Consider the following 21,711-nt stretch of genomic DNA (forward strand, 5'->3'; position numbering starts at 1 on the left):
ACAGTATATTGAAAATATTCAAAATTGAGGGTAAACCTAACCAGCATGACAACCACAGTATTTTGCAGTGACATGCCAACTCCATCTGGTTTGCACTTATTGGAACCATAATATGTATTTCAACATGACAATGACCTGAAATACATCTAGAAGAAGGAGAGAGATAGAGTGCTGCATCAGATGACCTGGCCTCCACAATCACCCACTCTAAATCCATTTGAGATGGAGAACAGTGAAGGTAGTGCCATAGCTTGGGCTTTCATGGCTGTTTCTTCTTTATCAGTGAGAACCTAATCTACCATCTCATTGGTAGAAGCAACATAACATTCAGAGGACTACATAAATATTCTGTCTGCCATGCAAAGAAATACATGTAATCTAATTTGAAGGTATTTCCTCATGCAGCATGAAAATTACCCAAAGCACAATGCAAACAAAACAAATGACTTTATCAGGGGGAAAAAGTGTCCAGTTTTAAACTGGCCAAGTTAATCACAGAGCCTACTTGAGTATGCAGTTCACACCCTGAAAAGAAGACTGCAGAAGGAGGAAAACCCCCAAAACAAACACTAGCTGAAAGAGGCTGCCTGGAAAATGCAACAGTATGATGATGGTGGGTGGGTTGCTGATGTAATGCAGTAAGGGACATGCAAACATTCACACTTACTGTGCACTTTATAAGAAACGATTCTGTGTATCAATATTATTAACCTCATTAGGAACATTTCTTTGTAGGGACTGTTGTGTGAGAAAATCCTATGTAGATCAGCTCAAACCAGCCCATCTGGTACCAACAACCACGTCACAGTTTAAATCACTGAGATCACACTTTTTTCACATTCATCTGTGATGTGAACATTCCTGCTTGTGAAGCTTTTGACCTGTATCCCTCTATCTGGCAGAATGTTTTTGCTTTGCACTGCTGCCACATGACTGGCTGATTAGATGACTGCACGAATGTGCAATCGTACATTCTAATGTTAGCCTTTTATTCAAATTCTAGTTATGAAATACAAACAAAATTATGTTTTGGATAAGGTTTCAGATTTATTATTTTAGATTTATGATTTATTATTATTGTTATTGTTATTATTGGTTTATTTATTGTCGCATGCTTAAATGGAAAATGAAAAAGCAAGCATTATTTCATTTCATTTTTATTTTGGCACCATCTTTGCACACATATTGTATATGAGAAAACAAATGGCAAAAGGAGTAAAACATTTAAATGTTTTGATGTGTTTTTATACAAATTTTAGACCATAGACCAAAAAAATCAACACAAATTGCAAAAAATTAAACCTAGTGATTTTTGTAATCATTGATAATTCATTCATACAAGTTACCCCTAATTTGTTTGTTAGTAGTTTCATAATTGTCCCAGAGCACAGAGTGTACTTTCTGTTACTGATTTGTCGCATTTTATATACTGAACAGCAGAGGGCCTGCTCTTCTCAGTATACCACTGTTCTCATTTTATCTTAAATGAAATGAGACTGATGTCACCCTTGACACGAATGTAAGTGATGACCTCCAGCCCTTGTCGATTGGGGAACTCAATGATATGCCCATCAGGTAGCATTACCTCAAACAGTTCTCCTGCATGCTTTATTACAACCTAAGAAAAGAGAGGTTATTGATGCTGAGGTTACACATTCCTTACTCAAATACTATAAAACACGTTTCTGAAATGTAGCACATTGTATGATTTAATAACTCATATCAGAAATGACTGGTGTTTTGTAAATACAATAACATACTTTAAAAACGATAAACGTATAACCAATAATACTTGGTTATATGGCCTATTTTATTACCTTAAAAGTGGAGCCTGGTTGGAAAGGGTTGTGGGTTTCCCTTTGCTCCTGGTTCCAGACACCATCGCACAGTGAATTACACACCAGCACCGGTGTCTTTTCATCACAATCATAAAAACGAGGGTTGAAGTGAAGAGCCAGTTGACTGGAGCTGGAGCCCAGGTCAATTTGGAACCTTCAGAAACACAGCATACAGATATGATTAGATACCTAGTGTAAAAATGGCTAATTAGCTAAACAGCATATTCTAAAACTCTCTGAAACTATATCATGTATGTTTATTTAAAAAAAATAATAATAATAATATTAATCCATGCGAATATACACGTTTTATTTCTAGATAGTGAGCAGGGCATTAAATGTAATTCATTACTGTTTAGCTTTTTTACGTACTGTACTTAAGTAGATTTTTTCATAGAGAAAAACTTAACTGGTCAAGCACACAGCAAGCCACCAATCAGGATAGAGCATGCACTACGTTATGAACTTGTTTTGATTGCCATTTACTTAGCAACACAGTTCAGTGTCAGTTCAAGAGCAAAAATAAGTGTAACACTAGAGTCTTTTCTCAAAAATTAAGTTAATTAGTTCCCTGTGGTCTAGTGGTTAGGATGCGGCGCTCTCACTGCTACGGCCCGGGTTCGATCCCCGGTCATGGAAACGACCCCAGCCACTTTCAGTGCTGGTCCCAAGCCCGGAAAAATTAGGGAGGGTTGTGTTAGGAAGGGCATCCAGCGTAAAAAAATGTGCCAAATCAAACATGCGGAGGATCCGCTGTGGCGACCCCTAATGGGAGAAGCCGAAAGAAAGGGCTTTTTTTTAAGTAAGGGTCTTGTGACAAAAATGATAAAAGAAACATTATAGCCATTATAAATCATAGTTTTTTTTCAATACTTAAGTACATTTGACAGCAAATAGTTTAGAACTTTTACTTAAGTGAAAGTTTAAAGGAAGCATTAATAATTTTACTGGAATCATATTTTACTACAAGTACATGGTTTGTGTACTTCGTCCACCACTGTACTCACTCAATCAGGAACAGTTTTAGCTCAGATTTTGTTCAGTGTGTATATATACTTGTCTCTTTTCTGAATTAAACCGAAGAAGACGGTATGTTCCATTCTGTGTGCTGTGTGATTTGTCCCTGATCAGAAAAGACACCACAGACATCATAGATCGTGTCGGAGACCTCTCCTAGACCGCTCCAAAAATGTATTTGCTGTTCAGGCATGTTAAAAATCTAACAGTGATAAATGTATTTAATCTATAAAATTATGTTTCCGAATGTAGATCTGAAATTAAATTTGAGGTTCATTTTTAATTCACTGGAATATTTATTTTCTTATCACTTATATAGAAAAAATGCAATTATTATTATTTTATTTTTTGTAAATGCAAAACATTTTTTTTACTACTTTTACTACTGAAATAATGTAAAGTAGAAGTTCAACAAAAAATCAGCTGGTTTATTAAGGATTTCTTTTCAATATAAAAGTCTACTTTAATCATTTATGATGTACTGAATATTAACATGTAAGAGGTAATATTAGGGTTAGGGTATCATTGATTTATTAGCATATCATTAGTCTTACCTTTTAGCAGTAGAATAAATCCTCCCTTGGACTTTCAACCGATCTCCAGCTCTGAAAAGAACATTCTTCAGCTCAGTCTCCTGCAAAGGAAATTGCATTTATTTAGGTTATTTCTAAATCTCTTTGACTCCAAGCAGCTCAAAGTATGAAGGAAAACAGCACCATGTATTAATAGCATCTACTACCATTTTCTGATCCACTGGTGGCCAAGCAATTCCTCACAAACTCTAACCCTAATCGTACATTTAAATAGCACTGAATCCTTGAGACATTCGTATTATCAAATCAACATTACATGCTAATTACATCCTACACAATAAAATTGAATCAGACCAGACGATTGATTGAATCACTCTATTGTTATTACTGTGCTCATTTAAACTAATTGTATTTAAAGTCAGTTAATCCTTTTTCTTCCAAATTTAATCACTGGTGTACAAAAAGAGGCTTTTCAAGTAAAAATATAGGATGGCATGAGTTTCAATCTCATACAAAATTACAGATACTGAAATGACAGGTAGCATTGCCACCTCACAACTCCAGGGACTTAAATCAATTTCATTTTATTTGTACAGAGCTTAACAATTGACAAATTACCTAAAGCAGCTTTACAGAAGTAAAAGAGTAATTTTTTATTTAAAAATAAGCCTATATAAGTCTATCCCTTTGAAGTTAATCCCTAATGAACAATCCATCAGTGACAGTGGCAAGTAAAAACTTCCTAAATGGTATAAAGAAGAAACCTTCATTTGAACCAGACTTAGTACGGAATCCCATCCTCATATGGATGGTACCAAATGACCTTTCATTATAGTTCCATCATTGTTGAGTTTATTTACTAATTATTACTTCATCATGGCACCTGTTAGTGAATGGGATATATTAGGCAGCAGGTGAACATTTGTCTTTGAAGCAAGAAAAATACGCAAGCATAAGGATTAGAGCGAGTTTGACCATGGATAAATTGTGATGGCCAGAGGAATGGGTCAGAGGAGCATCTTTTCTGGGCATAGGGAAACTAGGCGGTCACCTAGGGTACAACTAACTGGGGGTGCGCCAGTGAACGCCCCCTCCCCACCACCACATAATATGTACAGTACATGTTTACATAGTTGAATTCAGGCAATTTTGTAACGATTATTACATGTTTTAAATCTTTTTTTATGGAAGGTTGCGAATGATTTGTATGGTGTGGTGGTGGACCATTGTGGGGAGAGTGCAGAGCCATTAGGGGGTTGACAACAGAACAGAGTGAAAAGGCTAAAAAAACACTCTGGGCCAGAACATGTCCAAAACTGCAGCTCTTGTGGGATGTTCCCGGTCTGCAGTGGTCAGTATTTATCAAAAGTGGTCTAAGGAAGAAACAGTGTTGAACCGGTGACAGGGTCATGACGGCCAAGGCTCATTGGAGCGAAGGCTGGCCCGTGTGGGTTGATCCAACATACAAGCTATTGTAGCTCAAATGAGTTAATGCTGTTTATGCTGTCAGTAAAAGGGAGACAAATACAATATTGGGCAGGTAGTCATAATGCTCTGTCTTATCAGTGTAGTCTGTTCATGTGAAAACATCTTAAGCATCAGCAAGTTGTCTCTGATATGAAAAAACACCATCCAAAAGGTAGGGCATTAGGATAAAACTGGCTGATCCAGAAGGCACCTCAAGAGCATGTTTAACTCAACAGAGGAATAGGAGGACAACAGTGAGAAAGGAAAAACATGCAGGCATTACCAGTTGCACCCTGATCATACCGCACAGTGTCCTTATTATTCATTCATTCATTCATTTTCTCCCGCTTATCCGTAATTCGGGTCGCGGGGGCAGCAGTCTAAGCAGGCCCCCGCCTTCGACTGCTGCCCAATCCTCACAGCACCGTCCCTTACGGTCCCTCCTGCAGGTGGTGAGCCCACGGGAAGGCGGCCCCACGTCACGGACCTTGATATTTCCCTCGTAAGGGACCCCCGGAGCATAGAGGGTTAAGGGCCTTGCTCAAGGGCCCAAGAGTGGCAGCTTGGCGATACCGGGGCTTGAACGCCAGACCTTCCGATCGGCAACCCAGCGCCTTAACCGCTGGAGCCACCACTCCCCCAATTATTACATAATGTCCTTATTATGTATTATGTAATAATAAGGACACTCTGCGGTATGATCAGAGTGCAAGTAAGGAGTCCAGCAGGACTAGTTAGGACAGCATAAATAAAAGGGAGTGCCAAAAGGTAACAAAGACACGAGGGATCTCTGGGATATATGACAAGGCTGTGATTAGTCTATTATCTTATAAATAAATTATGCTGTTACAGAAAATCCACTGTAGAGGATATATTATATATTTATGAGATTCCTGGGGTTATTGCTATTTACATGTGTCTATCCATAGATTCTATATACAGTTTACATGGGCTTGTCTTTATACACAAAATGTCATTGTAAATTCAAGAGTCAGCATAACTAGCATGGAATTGGTCCCACAAAAAATTTAGTAATATGTTGAATTACTATACAAAAAATGAGCAGTTTAGTGTATAGTGAATACTTATTCACAAGTGCTGGATTAGCAAGGATGTGTTTTAAACCCAACACATAGACATCCAAGTGAAACCATGATTACATACTAACTGGTATCACAAGGTCTATTTTTATACCTACTGTAACCTATTTTTAAAGCAGTTGCATCCTCCTCCCAGCTGAGGATTTTGCAGCCTACACCAACATCTCTCACAAATGCATTCACCTCCAGCAGCACTAAATCAAATTGCTGCCACCTACAAAAATAAAATATGTTTGCCCTATCCATTTAGATACACATACTGTATATAAGACCTGACCCAGATCCAATTCCTGTGTATACATCATTCTGACAGAAACCTTTTATATCATGTTGGCATTAGAGATAGAGCCAACTATATGCTTGCTCTGCTATGGTTCAAGAAATGAACCTGTAGCAACACTTCTGAATCTACCCTTAACTATAACAATATTTCAGCCTATCATTGCATAATTAATAAGAAAATGTTGTATTGCCTTTATGTAGCTGTTGTTGTAGAAACGTAACGCTTATGATGTAGCAATGTTACTACTTAACTTGTGATGTCAATAAAAATGAAAAATCCTTCATACCCTGTAGCACTCATTGCTAGTCACATTAAAGATGTATAAATTCATGATTGTGTTAATTACTACTAGTCAAGTCAAGTCAAGTCAAGTCAAGTCAAGTCAAGTCAAGTTTATTTGTATAGCGCTTTTCACAACAGACATTGTCTCAAAGCAGCTTTACAGAAAACAACAGTGAAGGTGAATGGTGTGCGTTTGTCCCTGATGAGCAAGCCGTGGCGACAGTGGCAAGGAAAAACTCCCTTAGATGATATGAGGAAGAAACCTTGAGAGGAACCAGACCCAAAGGGGAACCCATCCTCATATGGGTGACATCAAAAGTTTGGTCATAAATCTTTCAACAATACAGAACAATTTGTGATCATCATAGATCCAGCATCAGCTTCTCCATGCCAGGGCCTTTAAACACTCGGCATCTACTTCTCCATGATCATCCATAGGTCCATAATCTTCACGAGGTGGGACGTGACTGGAGCTGGCCAAACCTCAGGATGCCTCGGGATGGGGAGAGAAAGAGAAGCAGTGGAGAGGAATTAGCGTAGCTGCTGTTCATGATATTAACAGCACAAGTTGATAATGTGCATGTGATCAGATGTTCTGGAGCACAAGGTTATGATGTGATGTGTGTGATGTGTGTTATGTGTAGGCTTTGCTAAAAAGATATGTTTTTAATCTACACTTAAACTGGGAGAGTGTATCTGAACCCCGAACACTGTCAGGAAGACTATTCCAGAGTTTAGGAGCTAAATGTGAAAATGCTCTACCGCCTTTAGTGGACTTTGCTATTCTAGGAACTACTAGAAGCCCAGAGTTTTGAGATCTCAGGGAGCGTGACGGATTGTAGCGTGTTAAGAGACTGGATAGATACATGGGAGCCAAACCATTTAGTGCTTTATAAGTGAGTAGCAGTAGTTTGTAGTCTATTCGAAACTTAATAGGAAGCCAATGTAGGGACGATAAGATTGGGGTTATATGATCGTATTTTCTTGACCTAGTAAGAACTCTTGCTGCGGCATTCTGAACTAACTGAAGCTTGTTTATTAATGATGCAGGACATCCACCTAGTAATGCATTACAGTAGTCTATTCTAGAGGTCATAAACGCATGGACGAGCTTCTCTGCATCAGATATAGATAACATATTTCTTAGCTTAGAAATATTTCTAAGGTGAAAGAAGGCTGTTTTTGTAACTTGATTGATGTGATTTTTGAAAGATAAGTTGCTGTCTAAAATAACTCCCAGGTCTTTTACCGTTGAACTAGTAGTTACAGAACAACCGTCTAAATGCAGGCTGAGATGCTGGAGCTTCTGTGTACTATTTTTTGGGCTGATGAGCAAAATCTCCGTTTTATCAGAATTTAATAGCAGAAAGTTATGGGTCATCCAATCTCTTATTTCTTCAACACACTCAGTTATGTGAGCTAATTGAGCTGTATCGCCTGGTTTGGATGAAATATATAGCTGGGTATCATCAGCATAACAATGGAAGCTAATTCCATGCCTTCTAATAATATTTCCTAATGGAAGCATGTATATTGTAAAAAGCAGGGGTCCCAGAACTGACCCTTGTGGCACGCCATAATTTACTAGCATTATCCTGGATAGCTCTCCATTTAAATCTACGAAATGGTAACGATTGGACAGGTAGGATTTAAACCAGCTTAATGCCTGTCCCTGAATACCGATGTAATTCTGTAAGCGATCGAGGAGAAGATCATGATCTATAGTGTCGAACGCAGCACTAAGATCTAGTAAAACTAATAGGGAGATGTAGCCTTGGTCTGAAGCTAAAAACAGGTCGTTAGTGATTTTAACTAGAGCAGTTTCTGTGCTATGATGGGGCCTAAAACCTGACTGAAACTCTTCAAAGATATTGTTCTCCTGCAAGTGGTTACATAGCTGGGCAGCGACAATCTTTTCTAAAATCTTAGACATAAATGGGAGATTTGAAATTGGTCTGTAATTCGATAGCGTGCTTGGATCCAGATTAGGTTTTTTAATGAGGGGCTTAATAACTGCTAACTTGAGGGATTTAGGGACATGACCTAACGATAGTGAGGAGTTAATAATATTGAGAAGAGGCTCACCAGCTGTATATAACACTTCCTTCAGTAGTTTAGTGGGAATTGGATCTAACTGACATGTTGTTGATTTAGCTTTCATAATAGCATCATACAGCTCTTCCTGTCCTATACATGTAAAACAGTGTAGTTGTGGGGTTGTAAGTACGATTGTGTCGGGAGATGCTGTCAGAGGTTGAACTGCCACAATTGTTTTTCGAATGTTATCTATTTTTTCAGTGAAGAAATTCATAAAGTCTTCACTACTAAACTGTGATGGAACACATTTTTCAGATCCCTGATTTGTTGTTAATTTAGCGACTGTACTGAAAAGGAACCTGGGGTTGTTTTTGTTATTTTCTATGAGTTTGCTCAGGTGTTTAGCTCTAGCAGCTTTTAGCGCCTGTCTGTAGCTAAGCATACTGTCTTTATACGCAATTCTAAATACCTCCAATTTAGTTTTCCTCCATTTTCTCTCCAGATTACGGGCTGTTCTCTTTAGGGCATGCGTATGACTATTATACCAAGGTGCAGGTGCTTGTTCTCGAACCTTTTTTAACTGGATGGGGGCAACAGTGTCTAAAGTGCTAGTGAGGATAAGGTCTATGTTGTTCGCCATCTCATCAAGATGATCAGCAGTTATGGGTTTAATGTGAAACTGAGATAAATCAGGCAGGTTATTTATGAATCTGTCCTTAGTGGTTGGAATAATAGTCCTACCAAGTCGATACCGTGGTGAAACACGGTTAATCTGCTCTACCGGTAGTGTGTACAGTAGGAGATAATGGTCTGTGATGTCATCACTCTGGGGTAAAATATCTATATCAGTGACGTCTGCTCCGTGGGATATTATTAAGTCTAGTGTGTGGTTAAAACGGTGGGTTGGTCTGGTGACGTTTTGTTTAACTCCAAAAGAGTTTAGTAAATCGATAGTCATCATAGCCAGATAGCTTTTGACCTATGATAATGAGTACCAGCTATAGCTAGTTATAACTACAAATTATTTATAGCTATAAATTATATTGACTGTTGCTAAGTGTTGGGTAACCTAAAAAAATTATTAAAAAGTGTGTTTTATTTTTTAGTAGTTTTTTTTGTTTGTTTTAATAGTATTAGTACCCTTTTTAATGACAGTTTGTCTATAAATTTTAATTGTCCTTCAATAAAGTTCTATCTCTTTCTCTGCTGCTGATAATATATATAAGCGCAACACCTTTGTGTATATATACTGAACAAAATTATAAACGCAACACCTTTGTGTATTTATACTGAACAAAATTATAAATGTAACACCTCTGTGTGTATATATACTGAACATTATAAATGCAACACCTTTGTGTGTGTATATATATATATATATATATATATATATATATATATATATATATATATAAAATATAAAATTATAAATGCAAAACTTTGTATATATATAATGAACAAAATTATAAAAGCAACACTTTTGTGTATAAACACTGAACAAAATTATAAATGCAACACTTTTGTATATATACTGAACAAAATTATAAACGCATCACAAGAATTTCTGCAAATTACCGCGATAAAGGGGTGTCACCCCAAAAATGCAATTGTTTTTACTGTACTGTATTAACATTTTACTTTCTTTTATAAATAATAAATTTTATTTTTATTAATACATTTCATTATTCCAACTTAAAACGCCATAAAAACAATTCCCTATACGTTTTTTGGTCTATCGTGCTATCCGCAAGAGCCCGGAACAATCAGCAAAACAAATTAGTTATGTGACATATGCCATTCCGCAATAAACTGGGATTCGAGATTCAGAATTCTTAAGATTCGCATCACGGTAAAGCAGAGGATTACAATATATAATGCATGAAATTTCTTTATGTACATGATGTGCGTTAATAAATGAGAATGTGCATGCACGTGTTTTTGGAGGGTTTTTTTACAGCCAAAGTAAACGCAAACAAAGTTTATTGAGAATACTCAGGAGATAATCCACCAATACTTGTAGCGAAGCAGTAATATCCAGTGGTGCGCTCCGGGAGCACAGTCCACAAACTTCTGTAAAAGCAGAGACAGTTTGTGTAGAGAATCAACGGATACTTGAAAAGCGCAGCGCTGGGCAGCAATGGCTAAACGTGGTGCAGACAGTGTAAACATGGAAAACAGCAGGATCGGGGTAATCCGGGGGGTGCTTTGGAATGAAAGCGCAGCCGTTGAGAGAATGCGGAGTCCGAGAAGAAGGGTACGTAGCGGGATATGTATGCGCGATTACACAGACCGACATGAACCAACACATACGATCATGCACAAACAATAATGGACCGCGAGTGTGTGGAGGTGAGGGGCTTAAATAGGAGATAATATGAGTGAGTGAATGAGAGTCAGGTGTGTGTGATCAGCATGACTGCGAGGGGCTCCGTGCGGGCAGGGCACGCACGGGAGAAGAAGCAGGGTACTTCGGGGAATGCCGAGGTTTGACAGCCGCCGAAGAGGGCGTGGCAGGGGGATTCCTGACATAACAGACGTTAAGTGGCAAATTTGCACCCCCATGTGCTCGAGATATTAGGGTTCGGCGACATAAAAGAATCGACATAACCGATTAGAAAATGCTAAGACAAAGCGAGAATTTGGCGGTTCCACTTCAAAAACGTCGACTTAATAGGGTTGGCGAGTTAACCGAGGTCGAGATAAGTGGGTTCGACTATATATAACTATATATATATATATATATATATATATATATATATATATATATATATATATATATATATATATATATATATATATATATTTATATATATATATATATAAAAAAGAAAAAAAAATTTTTTTATGCTGCTCGTATCATTTTAATTTGTTTTAATTACATTTTAATTTGTTGTGTGTGTGTATATATATATATATATATATATATATATATATATATATATATATATATATACATATGTACAGTATATATACATACTGTACATATGTATATATATATACAGTGAGGAAAATAAGTATTTGAACACCCTGCTATTTTGCAAGTTCTCCCACTTAGAAATCATGGAGGGGTCTGAAATTGTCATCGTAGGTGCATGTCCACTGTGAGAGACTTAATCTAAAAAAAAAAATTCAGAAATCACAATATATGATTTTTAAACTATTTATTTGTATGATACAGCTGCAAATAAGTATTTGAACACCTGTCTATCAGCTAGAATTCTGACCCTCAAAGACCTGTTAGTCTGCCTTTAAAATGTCCACCTCCACTACATTTATTATCCTAAATTAGATGCACCTGTTTGAGGTCGTTAGCTGCATAAAGACACCTGTCCACCCCATACAATCAGTAAGAATCCAACTACTAACATGGCCAAGACCAAAGAGCTGTCCAAAGACACTAGAGACAAAATTGTACACCTCCACAAGGCTGGAAAGGGCTACGGGGAAATTGCCAAGCAGCTTGGTGAAAAAAGGTCCACTGTTGGAGCAATCATTAGAAAATGGAAGAAGCTAAACATGACTGTCAATCTCCCTCGGACTGGGGCTCCATGCAAGATCTCACCTCGTGGGGTCTCAATGATCCTAAGGAAGGTGAGAAATCAGCCCAGAACTACACAGGAGGAGCTGGTCAATGACCTGAAAAGAGCTGGGACCACCATTTCCAAGGTTACTGTTGGTAATACACTAAGACGTCATGGTTTGAAATCATGCATGGCACGGAAGGTTCCCCTGCTTAAACCAGCACATGTCCAGGCACGTCTTAAGTTTGCCAATGACCATTTGGATGATCCAGAGGAGTCATGGGAGAAAGTCATGTGGTCAGATGAGACCAAAATAGAACTTTTGGGTCATAATTCCACTAAACAAGTTTGGAGGAAGAAGAATGATGAGTACCATCCCAAGAACACCATCCCTACTGTGAAGCATGGGGGTGGTAGCATCATGCTTTGGGGGTGTTTTTCTGCACATGGGACAGGGCAACTGCACTGTATTAAGGAGAGGATGACCGGGGCCATGTATTGCGAGATTTTGGGGAACAACCTTCCCTCAGTTAGAGCATTGAAGATGGGTCGAGGCTGGGTCTTCCAACATGACAATGACCTTAAGCACACAGCCAGGATAACCAAGGAGTGGCTCTGTAAGAAGCATATCAAGGTTCTGGCATGGCCTAGCCAGTCTCCAGACCTAAACCCAATAGAGAATCTTTGGAGGAAGCTCAAACTCCGTGTTTCTCAGTGACAGGCCAGAAACCTGACTGATCTAGAGAAGATCTGTGTGGAGGAGTGGGCCAAAATCCCTCCTGCAGTGTGTGTAAACCTGGTGAAAAACTACAGGAAACGTTTGACCTCTGTAATTGCAAACAAAGGCTCCTGTACCAAATATTAACATTGACTTTCTCAGGTGTTCAAATACTTATTTGCAGCTGTATCATACAAATAAATAGTTTAAAAATCATACATTGTTATTGCTGGATTTTTTTTTTTAGATTATGTCTCTCACAGTGGACATGCACCTACGATGACAATTTCAGACCCCTCCATGATTTCTAAGTGGGAAAACTTGCAAAATAGCAGGGTGTTCAAATACTTATTTTCCTCACTGTATATATATATATATATATATATATATATATATATATATATATATATATATATATATATATATATATATACACACACACACAACAAATTAAAATGTAATTAAAACAAATAAAAATGATACGAGCAGCATAAAAATAAAAAAAATTATATTTTCTAAATATAATAATAATCATGAATCCACTGTGTTGTTGTTGTTTGTTCATTTTGCTAACTTGGGGGTTTGAATTTAGCGGTAATGTATTATGTGTTAGCGGCCGGAGCAGCCCCCTGGGAGAATTGGGAGGAGGGACCTTCGAACAGTAAAAATGAAATTTGGTACATTCTTGACCTGAGACCAAAATCCACACATTAGGACAACTAGCCCTGGGGAATTTGCTACAGGTGTAAGAACGGCAATTCCAGCTGTATAATAGGGGTGCGTAGCTGTGGAAATTTTCACCGGAGATAGAGTCCTCGTTCTGCTACCCATGTCGAGCTCTAAACTATTCGCGAAGTGGCAAGGACCTTTTGAGGTTACACGGCAGGTGGGGGATGTTGATTATGAGGTGCGGCGCACAGATAAAGGCAATACACTCCAGGTATACCACCTCAACCTCCTGAAACCATGGAGAGAGGAGGTGCCTGTGTTGTTAGCGACGGTGGTTCCAGAGGGGGAGGAGCTAGGACCGAAGGTAAGGACAAAATCCGCGCCAGAATCCGCCCCAGTTCCCTGTGGAGACCACCTCTCGCCATCACAAAGGGCACAGGTAGAGGAGTTGCGACAAGAGTTTGCGAATGTCAACGCGGTGAAAGTCAATGCGGTGTCTAAATTCGGCACGTATCCAATGCCCGCATCAAAGAGCTGCTTGATCGGTTAGGCGTGGCTTGCTTTTATTCGACACTGGATTTAACCAAGGGATATTGGCAGATGCCCTTGACGCCAATGTCCCATGAAAAAAATGATTTTTCCACTCCGTTCGGTTTACACCAGTTCGTTACACTTCCGTTCGGTTTGTTCGGGGCCCCAGCAACATTTCAACGCCGCATGGATAGAATTCTATGGCCTCATATCGAATACGCGGCATTTGCGACACCTCAAGGTGTTCCTGAGGACCTTTAACCCAGGGAAATGTGCGATTGGGTGGGTAGAAGTACGGTATCTGGGTTTCCACTTGAGTCATGGGCAGGTGCGTCCCCAAATTGATATGACAGCAGCGATTGCGACCTGTCCGAGGCCCAAGACCAAAAAAGAGGTGAGACAGGAATTTTCGCGAGTTAAAGCTGCCCTCTGCGGTGGTCCGCTTTTACATGCTCCTAACTTCTCTCTCCCCTTTTTATTTCAGACGGATGCCTCGGACAGGGGGTTGGGGGCCGTGCTGTCCCAGGTGGTGGAGGGGGAAGGTGCTGTACATCCGTCGTAAATTGTCGGTACAAGAGAGTCGGTACAGCACCATAGAAATTGAGTTTTTTTTGCCATCAAGTGGGCGGTCCTCACCCTCCGATCTGTTGGGACGGGCCTTCACCCGCTTTTTGGACCATGCCCCACTCCAGTGACTCCATCGCATGAAGAATGCCAACGCGCGGATTACTCTGTGGTCCACAGACCGGGGGCGCGGATGGTCATGGCCGACTCTCTCTCTCACGACAGCCCTCCAGAGTCGGTTGTGGGCCGTACGGCTTCCCGGCCTGAGATGAGGGGTGAAGCAGGAAGCAGGGACGCGTGGGAATGACACACCTGAGGGGTATTCTGACTAATTTATGTTCTCTCTTTTGCAGTGATCAGGGGGGAGCATAAAAGAGGAGCAGAAGCGCGCGTGCAGAGTGTGTGTGTGTGTGCCTGTAAACTTATAACTCTGGCACTGAACACTAAAATAAAATAATAAAAGTATTTCATTCAAACCTGATCCTGTCCTAAGTGGTGTTCCTTTCCCAGAACCATCAGCTCTCCCACAATCTTCATATGATTAAATTACATAGTTTGTTGCATATAAACAATAAGAACATGGATGTGTCTCTAAAAAATGATAAACAAAATAGGTGTTTCCAAACTTTTGACAGGCACTGTACTTTCAGATTGAGGTGTATGTTATCTTTTCTGTACACTAGGAATGGGCAGATCAAGTCTACCTCAATCCATCATGTCAAAAGGATCGATTCTCACATTAAAATATCAATTCTATCTGAGTTTAATATTTATGTAATGTCAACAAAAAATATTTAATCTTCCACTGTACACACAAGTCTGCATTCTATCACTCACTTGTGTATCTTGGGGTGACTGCATTAACTGGACCGTCCAAGTGATTTTCAGACTTTGAGATTTATCTGAGAAGGAACAGGATTAAGAGGGAAACATCTACATTCTCTTGTTTATCAAAACCCATAAAGGGGAAGGAATGTAGTTTGTGTAAATAACGCATTCAAATAAATGATTATTATTTTTTTTTATGGTTGCACAAGCCAGTGCACTCGTATTGCCGGTCCCAAGCCCAGATAAATGGGGCGGGTTGTGTTAGGAAGGGCATCCAGCGTAAAACATGCCAAATCGAAAATGTGGATCACAAATCAGAAATTCATACTGGATCTTTATAGGCCCGGATTACCAACGACCGCCACAGATATTGTTAGTCAACAGGGTACCAGTGAGAATTAGGCTTCTGTTGGCCGAAGGAGGAGAAGCAGAGGAGGAAGAGATCGACAGAGACAGCAGGAAAAGGAAAGTGGAGGAGAGTGGAGGTTAAAGATGGTACTTTAGATGTTAGTACTATGACTGGTAAAGGGAGAGAGGTAACTGATATGATGGAGAGGAGAAAGGTAAATATGCTGTGTGTTCAGTAGACCAAGTGGAAAGGAAGTAAGGCCAGGAACATTAGAGTTGGGTTAAAACAGTTCTATCATGGTGTGGATGGAACGAGAAATGGTGTAGGGGTGATTCTGAAGGAAGAGTTTAGTAAGAGTGTAGTGGAGGTGAAGAGAGTTTCTGATAGGGTTATAAACATGAAGCTGGAAGTTGAAGGGGTGATGATAAAAGTCATCAGTGTTTATGCTCCACAAGTGGGTTGTGAAATAAAGGATAATGAAATATTCTGGAGTGAGTTAGATGAAGTGGTAGAAGGTGTACCTAGGAATGAAAGATTGGTGATTGGGGCAGACTGTAATGGGCATATAGGTAAAAGGAACAGAGGTGATAAGGAGGTGATGGGTAGGTATGGCTTTAAGGAGAGAAATGTGGAAGGGCAGATGGTGGTATATTTTGCTAAGGATAGAAATGGCAGTGATGAATACTTATTTTAAAAAGAAGGAGGATCAGAGAGTGACGTATAAGAGTGGAGGAAGGCGCACACAGGTGGAGTATTTTCCATGTAGGAGATGCAACCTGAAGGAGATTGGAGACTGTAAGGTGTTGGCAGGGGACAGTGTAGACAGACAGCATCGGATGGTGGTCTGTAGGATGGTTTTGGAGGTGAAGAAGAAGAGGAGGATAGTGAGGACTGAAAGAAGAATAAAATGGTGGAAACTGAAGTAGAAAGACTATAGTGTGAGAATCAGGGAAAAAGTCAGACAGGGGCTCAGTGGTGGTGAAGAGGTGCTGGATGATTGGGCAACTTCTATAGAAGTAATAAAGGACACAGCTAGAAAAGTACTTGGTGTGACACCAGGAAATAGAAAGGAAGACAAAGAGTTTGTGGTGGAATGAGGAAGTGCAGGAAAGCATAAGGAGAAAAAGGTTGGCAAAACAGAATTGGGATTGACAGAGTGATAAGAAAATTAGGCAGGAATACAAGGAGATGCAGCAGCAGGTGAAGAGGGATGTGACAAAAGCCAAGGAAAAGGCATATAAGGAGCTGTATGTGAAGTTGGACACTAAGGAAGGAGAAAAGGATTTGTAGCGATTGGCCTGGCAGAGGCACCAAGCTGGGAAGGATGTGCTGCAAGTTAGAGCAATAAAGGATGGAGATGGAAATGTGTTGACTAGTAAGGAGAGGGTGTTAAGAAGATGTAGGAAATATTTTAAGCAGCTGATGACACGGAAAATGAGAGAGAGAGAAGGTTGGATGGTGTAGAGATGGTGAAGCAGGAAGTGGATAGGATTAGTAAGGAGGAAGTGAGAGCAGCAATTAAGAGGATTAAGAGTGAAAGGTTGGTTGGGCCAGATGACATACCAGTAGAAGCATGGAGATGTTTAGGAGAGATGGCAGTGGAGTTTTTAATTAGGTTGTTCAACAAGATTTTGGATCTAGACAAGATTTTGAAGAATAGAGAATTAAAGTCAGTAAGAGTAAGACAGAGTACATGTGTGTGAATGAGAGGGAGAGCAGTGGAGAGGTGTGGTTGCAAGGAGAAGAAGTGGAGAAGGTGAAGGGGTTCAGGTACCTGGGGTCAACAAAGCAAAGTAATGGAGAGTGTGTTAGAGAAGTGAAGAAAAGAGTGCAGGCACGCTCGAGTGGGTGGAGAAGAGTGGAAGGAGTGATTTGTGATAGAAGGGTATCTGCAGGAGTGAAAGGGAAAGTTTATAGGATTGTGGTGAGGCCTGCAATGTTATGTATGGTTTAGAGACAGTGGCATTGACTAAAATACAGAAGGTGGAGCTGGAGGTAGCAGAGCTGAAAATGTTAAGGTTTTCGTTTGAGTGATGAGGATGGACAGAATTAGAAATAAGTTAATTAGAGGGACAGCGCATGTAGGATGTTTTGGAGACAAAGTGAGGGAGGTGAGATTAAAATGTTTTGGACATGTGCAGATGAGGGACATGGGGTATATGGGTAGGAGAATGCTGAGGATGGAGCCGCTAGGAAGGATTAAAAGAGGAAGGCCAAGGATGAAGTTTATGAATGTGGTAAGGGAAGAAATGCTGGTAGCTGGTGTGAAAGTGGCAGATGTATAGGACAGGGGTGTATGGAGATGGATGATCTGCTGTGGCAACCCCTAATGGAAGAAGCCGAAGTCAAATAAACAAAGTCCAGTTCATTTTAAGGTCAGAGTGCAGGGTCATCTATGATACAGCGCCCCTGGAGCATTGAGGGTTAAGGGCCTCACTCAGTGCCCCTAAGAGTGGAAGCATGACAATGCAATGGCTTGAACACCTGACCTTCCAATCAGTATCCCATATCCTTAACCACTGAGCTACCACCTCCCCTACTTAGCAATGACAGCTTTTAAATGTACTGGTTTTGCTATTGGTATTGATGATCCGGTTATTGATAGTACCTCCCTCACTTTCCAGAAGTAACCCAGGTTACCACTTCACCTTATATTAATGACAGCTTTTAAAAAATACTGGTATTGATTTCTATATGGTATTGATTTAGGTGATAATGGTATAATTGGATCAGATCAAACTTTAGGCATAAATGCGACAGCAACCCTATAGCAGAGAGCCTTGCATAAGGACCTTGCTCAAGGGCCCAGGCTCCTCCCCCTTCTTCCAACCCAGGTTAAGACTTCACTTAATATTAATGACGGCTTTTAAAAATATTGGTATTGATATCAGTGTTGGTGTTTAAAGTATTGAAGGTATCAGTTGGAGGTGGAGGGCGGTCAGGCCAGCCTTCTCTGCTGGCCTAAACATTATCAGAAGCACTGACCTACATTTACAACCTAAATTCTAATATTTGTTCCATGAAATTGTATACATTTATTTCCAACAGTTTATTCTTTTCATTTCATAGCATTTCTCTTGGCTGCACTGCTTCCAGTACATGCATGTAGATGTTAAGATTTTTTTGTCCAATCACATTTCAGACCTTATGCGCTGCTATGTCAATCCAATCTGCCCGGAGCCTGCAAAGACAATGCTGCTGGCTCTTTGACCATAGAGAATTTTAGCAACGGGACTGTTTCATTAAACAATCAGATTTTATTTTCGCCTCACAGGGCCAGCTAGCTAGCCCAGAATAGCATCAGCATTTTTTCCGTCCTCTGATTGGTTGGTCAAAGGGAAACTGTTACAGCCAAGTTCAACTGGCAAAACAAGTGTGTATCACTCTGCACACATGAATACATTTAATTTAGACTTTTTTATGCCTACAAAGGAAGAGAAATTGATTTGGTCTCAGACATACTTAAAAATACATTTTGAAGAAAAGCTAGAGATCGAGAGAAGAGGTCAGCCACCCCCGAGCTAGCTAGCTTGTCTCAGCCCGGGAAAGAGTTTGTTTACCACTTCCAGACAGGTGAATACTAGCAGTACCACTGAATTACAGCCTCTGAGGAGTGGTACAAATTATGAGTATGCATTTCTGGTGAGTAGGTTGGATTTTATTTACATTTCTATGTTTTTTTCATGTTATTAGACAAATAGTCATTTTGAACTGCTTCAGATTATGTAGGTGGCACAGTTGCGGTGGTAGGTGCCTTACAGATATAGGCGTTCCCATCCACAGAGCAGAGGTCACGTTGCCAGTAACCTTCTCTATCCTCCTCTGTGGTGGTAGGTGGGCTCTGGAATTGCCAGTCTGCTGTAAGAAAAGCTGACTTTATCACAGCTTTGGCTTCTCACTACACCTTCGACTTTCTGGCACTTTCTGAGACCTTGATATCCTTACAGAACACTGCTATACCAGCTGCTCTGGTTTCTGCCTATGCTTTCTCTCACTTACCAAGAGAAACCGGCAGAGGTGGTGGTAGGGGTTTACTGTTGTCACAGAGATGGTGGTTCACACTTCTGGCTTTGTCTCATCTAACCATATCTTCTTTTGAATTCCATGCAGTTTCAGTTTCCTCTCCAATCAACCTTTTTTATTATTGTCAGCTACCGCCCTCCTGGTCCCCTTGGAGACTTCCTAGAAGAGATGGATACACTGCTCACTACTTTCCCTCCTGACAGCACCCCTCTGACAGTTCTTGGTTACTTCAACCTCCCATCTGACAAACTTTAGTCATCTTGCCTCCTGACTTTTTTGAATACCTTCCCCTTGACATTTAACAGCTGCTCTCCAATACACAAGGAAGGAAATGTCCTGGACCTGGTTTTCACCCGGCCTACCCCAGCTACAGACATGACTGCCACTTCACTTCCAATTTCTGATCATCACTTATTTTTTTTTTAATCACTCTTCCTATTCTACCAAAAAACAATTTACATGTCTCTTTCTTATCCGTCCTAACTTCACTTCACTCCATCTCTCCCTCCTCTGTAGCTTCCTGTACTCTTTTATCTCTTCCTGACCCTGACTCCTTTTCCTCTCTACCCTTGGACTTTGCTACTGACTTCTTCCTCTCATCTCTCATGCACTCCTGACCAAATTGTCTTCGGATGTGACTTCTGCCACACCTGCTCCATCCTCCCTGAATGCTAATGACTTTTCCTCTTTCTATGATGAAAAGAATAAGGAAATCAACCAGACCTTTACTTCCTTCCCAACAATGACTACACAACACAGCCAGGAATCCGTTGCTCCTTTGCTATCAAGCGTCTTAACCTTATTAGAAATAAGATACTGCAAGTCATCCAATCTTGCAATCCCACCACCTGTCCTCTGGATCCAATCCCTTCAACTATGCTTTAGACCATCTCACAAGATCTCCTTCCCTTCATCTCCACATTCATTAAGGGGTCCTTAACATTTGGCTATGTGCCAACTACCTTTAAGAAAGCAAAGGTCATTCCCATCTTAAAGAAACATCAACAACTACAGACGGTTATCACTTCTCTTCTTTCTTTCTGAATCTCTGGTATGCACTGTTTTTAACTAACTGTCTGTCTATCTTTTACAGAGCAACCTCCATAATCCAAACCAGTCTGGGTTCAAAGCGGCACAATCCACAAACTGCCTTTTTGGCTGTTTCTGAGAAACTGCATGCTGCTCGATGAGCCAAGTTGCGCAGCTGCACTACTTGTGTTCAATCTGCCCAAGTTCTCCCACACCACCCCACTACTGCACTCCTTTCACTGGCTTCCAGTAGCTGCACGTATCAGATTCAAAACACTGATGCTTGCCTACAAGGCCAAAAATGGACCATCTCAGAGACCTCATCACACCTCGCACTGCACCACGCTGTCTGAGATCCTCCTGCACTGCTCGACTGGTACCACATTCTCTCAGAATGAGAGGTAAGTATACTTCAAGGATCTTCTCTGTCCGGCACAGAAGTGGTGGAATGAACTTCCCTTAGATGTCTGTACAGTGGAGTCTCTGGCTATCTTTAAGCGACGGTTGAAGACCTACCTCTTCCTGAAACACAATTCAAAGTTTGCTTTGTAGAATTCAAGAGTTATATTTATATTAAGTTTGTAATCTTGTGTACCAGTGTAGATTTATTCATTGCTAAAGACTTAAAGCACTTTTGTACATCGCTCTGGACAACGGCGTCAGCTAAATGGCACGAATGTAGTTTAGAGGTTTGGAGTTGTTTTAATGGGGTATATTGCTTTAGTAAATTGGTATTCACCCTCCATATGTGAAATTACTCTTTCTCGTAATGCCACGCATTGTTATATTGCATTTTTGTACAGTATTGATGGTTTCTATGATTGCAAAAGAAAAGAAAATAAGTGGTATCGCCCCATCCCTGGTGGATGATCGCTGGGTTTTTCTGCGAGGGGCGGTGCGTGGTTCCGTTTGAATCCTCTTG

At 40.2% G+C, this 21,711-nt stretch overlaps 1 protein-coding gene across 1 annotated transcript; it reads right to left on the reverse strand.

The window, feature by feature from the left end:
* Positions 1-1,411: 1,411 nt before the first annotated feature.
* LOC310729376 (galectin-2-like) lies at positions 1,412-19,793 on the reverse strand (the record flags this gene model as incomplete). The annotated part of the gene is made up of 4 exons (XM_083547472.1): positions 1,412-1,618; positions 1,818-1,992; positions 3,410-3,489; positions 19,737-19,793. Coding segments are annotated over 4 exons (459 nt in total), but the record flags the coding sequence as incomplete, so codon positions are not given.
* Between the last annotated feature and the right edge of the window lie 1,918 nt (positions 19,794-21,711).

This window comes from Silurus aristotelis (assembly GCF_946808225.1).
Source record: "Silurus aristotelis genome assembly, chromosome: 7".
Taxonomy (NCBI): Eukaryota; Metazoa; Chordata; class Actinopteri; order Siluriformes; family Siluridae; genus Silurus; species Silurus aristotelis.